A 6,077-nucleotide genomic window follows, 5' to 3' on the forward strand; every position below is an offset into this window, starting at 1 on the left:
CTGATTATATATCTCACTAAATAGGTTGTATTTAGCCCAAATCCCATACAGGAGAACAGCATGAACTCAGTTTTGAATTGTTCTGGATTCTGGACTTCCTCTTCTTGTTATACAATTTCAAGAGTTGTCCTTGTTAATAAAATTTAGTTTTATCTCCCCACCACAGTGATAATGACATGAAAGCACTAGGAAATGATGTGATAAGCATGTTGCATAAAGCCTTCCTCCTGGGGAGGGTGTGTACACTCCTGTTTCGTACAGGAGGAAAGGGGTAAGGACTGGCAGTAGTGGAAGATGGGGTCCCCCCACACTCAGGCTAATGCAAATGTGCACTGTCTACTCATGTATGTAAAAATAAGACAGACAAGTCAAGAGTGTAAGAAAAAACAAACGTCTCCATGCTCACTGTGACTATCTTTGGAATTCTTCATTTCATTAAGGTTTTCACAAAATACAAAGCTCAAATATAATTGTCTACGTCCACCACAAAATACAATCAAATAAGTGGTTAGCACACAAACATAATGATCTTTTTCATTTTTAAAAATATAAATAACAATGTTCAAGGTTTTACAATTTTCTTCTCAGTGTGTGCGTGTTTGTGTCTTTTTAAGGCTTTATGTTGCAGACCCTTCGTTAACGGTACCTGTACCTGTCGTCAGGATACACCGCCCACCAGCAAGGAAGGCCACTGTGGATACGTTCCTGAGGGTTGCACACACTGATCTATGTTGCCTCAGCCTGTTAAAAACTAAATGATCAATGAAAACTCTCCAGTCAGTTTCATTAACTTTCTTTCTACTACAAAGTAATAATAGAAAGGCATAAGCTTCCAGCAGCATTCAAACTCTCAAAGATCAATCATGAAGGGCAAGAAGGAAAAAACAGGCTTCTTCCTGGACAGAATTTTTTTCCTTTTATCCAGAAAAACGCCAATAACCTATACAGTTCAAACAGTGTTTGTACTGCAACATTTCTCATATTAAAGTGTGGAGAGAAATGGTGATCTTTTGGTTGGGTATTTTAGAAGAGGTTAAAGTGGAGAGGTTAATGCTGGAAAAACACCACTGAAAGTACAACCCCCCACAGGAGTTGTTTCACTGGCCAGGTCTGGGGGCAGAACGAGAGCCCCGGCCTTGGGCATGAAATCCGAGGGAAGACTCTCCAGCAGACACTTGACCTGCTCCTGGCCCAGTTTGATCTTGTCATCCAGCTTTCGCTGCTCAATAAGGAGCGTTGACTTCATTTTCACAAAGTGCTGGTAATCCTGGAGTTGCTCCTCTGACAGGTAATTGGCCAGGATGCCCAGAACCACCTGCTCCCTGCGATCGAGGTTCTCCTTGAGCTCCCGCGCATCTTCGTGCTGCCCTGCCAGGATCTTCCTCTTCTCCTTGAGAGAGCTCTGCCAGGGCAAGATAAACAGATCAGCAAAGGACTAGAGGGAGGAGGAAAAGAGCCCAACTCCCTGCGAGGACACCTTTTACAGGACTGCAGAATATCTAAGTTTCTATTTCAACTGTTGCTCTCAAGTGTCCTTACTTTTTGGAAATCAGTTTGGTACCTTTGTGTTGCATATTCTATGGTTCTCTATCTCACAAGTGGTTTGGTAGCTTCACTCTGAGAAGGGTTACATTAAAGTGGCTGGGGTAATCATTTCACTTTTGGGTTCCAGACTTAAAAAAACAATCATCAAAGTACCTTGAGTACTTAAGCTGATACAATGGTATTTCAAAACCTTCGTAGAAAAATGGAATTAAAAGATAATACAAATCTTTCCATGAACTTTTTGAAGTACCCTCATACAGTGGTTCTCAAAGTGTACACACACACACACACACACACACACACACACGCGTTATATCTACTGTTTGTCTAACTTCCCCTGATAAGTAAGTGCCATGAGGGCAGGGATCTGATTTGTTCACAAATGTATCCCATGTGCCTGGACCAGTAGGTGGTATACACTAGACACCTAATAAATATTTGCTGTATAGATGAGCAGAGACGAAGGATGGTCTTAGCTTCGGAAGTAGAACCCATCATACCCTGACTCCATCACTTACTGTCTGCTATGAGGATTCAATGAGACTGCAGGGTGTGCCTGACACAGAGGAGGTCCTGGCTAGTTTTCTCCAGCATGATCACCACTTTTGTTACCTGTCCTCTTCCTTCCAGTAGGGGGTGCAGTGGAGACACCTGTGGACCCTCACATGCAGATTCCCTGCCGCCTTGAGCTCACATTCCTTCCCCCTCCTCATCCCCAACCCCCCAACTGTTTTGTCATCGCTCTCTCGACCACTTTTGTTACCTGTCCTCTTCCTTCCAGTAGGGGGTGCAGTGGAGACACCTGTGGACCATCACATGCAGATTCCCTGCCGCCCTGAGCTCACATTCCTTCCCCCTCCTCATCCCCAACCCCCCAACTGTTTTGTCATCGCTCTCTCTTCTAAATATCAATACCCATCATGCTTTTGTCTTTTCTTCTTCAGGAAAGAAACGAAGGAAGAGGGCTGGGAAGAAAGAAACTCTGGCACCCATGTTTTTACTTTCCTAAATATTCCCTGAGCCTTAAGTGTCAACATTACATCGTGGCACGGAAGATGCCTTCTTGGTTTCTTGGTTGTCTATATGCTATATTCTCTCCCTGCCCCAAAGAGACTGTCCCATATTTTGGGTATAAGATTGCCCCAAATCTTCCTGAGAGAAGGGATTCATGTCTAATGTCATCTCTCTGTGTACGCGGGCTGAGAGGGAGAACTTGTTCAACAATTGCTAGGCCACCTACCCTTTCTTCATTACTGGCGTCTTCATCAAGGCCACTAAGGACGTTCTCAACACGAGCCAGGCGCCCTGAGAGGGAGAGCAGCAGATTCACCACCTTATCCAAGTCTCCTATGAACATCCTGTACTTGTCAAACTCATTAGGCTTGCAGAGGTCACTGATCAAAGCCTCCACCTCTTCTCCCAAGGCATTATTGAGCTTGATGTCCATGAGCAGACTCCCTTTTGCTTCCTGGAGGGTCTCAAGCTTGCGGGAGAGGCTTCCAATGAGCTCGGCCTGTAACAACAGAAGACACACAGTGAAGGTCAGCCAGCAGGAGTCGTCAGTGTAAGGAGGATCGCTCCTTCCAGCCACATCCTGTCTTTTCTTCATGGCTCAGCTGAATGCTCCCCAACTCTATATGGGCTGTCCCCCACCATTAGGCCATAACAGTCTTTCCTTTCTCTGAATGTCTACAATGGCCTTTTTTTGAACCTATCCGGTCCTCACAGGCCAACCAACACCTGATTACACATCGCCTTGTAATGTTTCCTAATTGTGTCATGTTGTGTACAGCTTTGCCTTCCCAACTGGTTCGTTAACTATTCATTTTTAAAAGTCCTTTCAAGACATGCTCTCACTTGATCCTTACAACGATACCATGGGTAAGTAGGCAGGAAGGATAAATATTATTCTTGTTTTACCAACTGAGCTAACAGGCAGCACATTATTCTTGTTTTACAAATAGAGAAGCTAAGAGTCAGTGGAATTAAAGGACTTGCCCAAGGTCTCAGAGCTGAGTTGAATATTAATCCTATTTGTAGAGCAATTACTATGTGCCATGCATTATGGGAGAAACTCTACACTGATTATCTCATTTAGTCTTCCCAACAATCATGTAGTACATACTCCTTTATCCACATACAGTAAAGTAAGGAAACTAAGCCATGAGGTGACGTGATGGCCTAAGACACATGTGCCATGAGATAGGACAGCCTTAACTCAGGTCAGCCTGACTCTAGGGGCCACCTCTGTGTGATCATTATAATATAGGACTGAGACACTGATCAGAAAGTCAGCTTCCGGTTCTTTCTGCCTCACTGACTCCAGTTACCAGAACTATGCAATTTGACACCTTAATTAAAAATGTCTATGCTTACAAAACAGTGTTCCACAAATATCCAATATATTTAACTGAAAGAATGAAGTATAAGTCTTAGTGGTTTCAAGTTTGCTTCATTTGTATTGTGTCTGCTACTTCTTTTTTGTGCAAGAGAAATTAAACTCCATGATTTTTGTTATTAGCCTTTCATTTTTCTCTTAGCCTAAGGCAGCCAGATGGAAAAAGGACATAATCTTTTTTAGTTAAAACCTATTTCTTTACCACTGAAAAGGTTCCAGCCCCCCACTCCCGATTGTGTGTGTGTGTGTGTGTGTATATATATATATATATATATTTTTTTAAAACGAGCCGAGTGGTTTCAATTGAACACTTTGTTAAGAATAAAGGTCACAACCTCTGTGTTGGAGTATATCCTCATTTTAAAGGAAGGAAAAAAAAAAACAACAGAAGAAAAATATAAATATTTTTGACTAACAGAATTGAAGCATAGTAACAATGTTTTGTATTATTTCTCTAACATCAGTACCAGAGAGTGTCCATTAGAAATACAATCACAACGATATAGGGAAATATTTATTTCTCCATGATCTGCCCATGTTGGAGCTGGACCAACAGAGGTACTTCAGTGTGAGGTTCATCATTTCCTTGCAATGTCCAAGACCTTTTTTTTTTTTTTTTGGCAGCTGGCCAGAACAGGGACTGAACCCCAGACCTTGGTGTTATCAGCACCACGCTCTAAGCAACTGAGTTAACCCACCAGCCCCTCGAGTTCTGGCTTCAATAGTGACATCTTGTTGTCTTCTCAATTCAGAGGCTAAAAAATTCATATCTGCTACACCTTATCATCATGGGTCATAATCTTCGGCTTTTTTCAAGCTGTTCAGTTCAAAGTCAATGTAAAAGACAATTTTAGAAGTGAAAAAGTGCATAGGGTATGAGGCTACTTCAAAAGTTCATGGAAAGATTCATATTATCTTTTAGTTCTATTTTTCCATGAACTTTTTGAAGTACCCTCGTATAAGCATATTATTACTCCTCAACTGAAGAGTCTAAGCCCAGAAAAATGCAGGTGAGAAAGAATACTGTTTAATGTTAATTGCTTAATTTTCCTTATCTTCTCCTAGAAAACGCCATCATTTTTCTAAACAGCAACTCTGGCTGGCAGCTATGGTATTTGCCTGCAAGATAACATGCTGGGTACCTCCAGCAAAATGCCTAGCAGGGTGTGATGATCTTTCATTGTTGTGGCATCAGTTTCTATGAAGAAAATAATAGCAACAATACTGGAATGGAGAGCAATAAGAAAAATAACTACTGCATGCTGTTACATCTCCCAACATTCCTGCTGGACATGGTTGTGACAACTCAAATGTCATTATTCATGTTTTTCAGATAGATAATGAGGCTGACATCTATGTGAAGGCAGCCCGGTTTTTTTTTAACCTTGTAGGGTGCATCTCCTAGGCTTGTCAATCTAGATGTTACTGGACGATACTTTCTTATAGAAAACTGAGTTATACCAAATCCAAAGGGATATTTAACTGAGCAAAACATTCTTATCACTCCAACCTCGGGGAAAGGCACTCATTCAAATTCTTGGCATTCGTTTTAACCTCACATCTTGAGAAATGTAATTTATAGAAAATGCTTTTTAAAAACTAAATAGTGGAAAGACAGAAGATAACAGCCTCATGTTTTCCATTATTCCTACAAATATGACTTCTTTTGAAACTAATATTGTGTGTCATCCTTTTTGGAGGGAACTCAAAGCACTTTTACTAATAATTTAATTGACGTCTTTTAAAAATCCTCATTATGCCTGGTATCATCAGGGATAGTGGGATGATTACACTTTACAAATTGAGCAGAAACCAGCAATGATAAGTAGTCTGTCTGCCCTCACATGTGGGGGTGAGTGGTGAAGAGAGGAGAGAACTCATGCTTCTGAGTTTCTGCTGAACTCAGTTGGGCTCCTAGCACATCAGCAGCGGGGGGTGGGAAGGGGCAGCCACGAAGTAAGCATGGTTCAATGGGCTAGGATGTCCTGTGCTCAGGGTCAAAAGAATGGGCACAGGGCCGGCCCCATGGCGCACTCGGGTGAGTGCAGCGCTTGGGAGCGCAGCGGCGCTCCTGCTGCGGGTTTGGATCCTATATAGGGATGGCCAGTGCGCTCACTGGCTGAGCGCGGTGCGG

General features: G+C 42.4%; 1 protein-coding gene across 1 annotated transcript in view; it reads right to left on the bottom strand.

Moving 5' to 3' along the window:
* Positions 1–402: 402 nt before the first annotated feature.
* The window catches only part of LOC103596544 (protein Shroom3-like), an 84,528-nt gene continuing 78,853 nt past the window's right edge, over positions 403–6,077 (bottom strand). Inside the window, exons 10-11 of the mRNA XM_008580186.1 lie at positions 2,786–3,058; positions 403–1,402 (exon numbers count right to left, since the gene is read on the bottom strand). Coding sequence (XP_008578408.1) covers positions 1,034–1,402; positions 2,786–3,058 — 642 coding nt within the window. The 3' untranslated portion in view covers positions 403–1,033. The remainder of the gene's footprint in view (positions 1,403–2,785; positions 3,059–6,077) is intronic.

The sequence above is a fragment of the Galeopterus variegatus genome, unplaced genomic scaffold (assembly GCF_000696425.1).
Source record: "Galeopterus variegatus unplaced genomic scaffold, G_variegatus-3.0.2 Scaffold2043, whole genome shotgun sequence".
NCBI classification, from domain to species: Eukaryota; Metazoa; Chordata; class Mammalia; order Dermoptera; family Cynocephalidae; genus Galeopterus; species Galeopterus variegatus.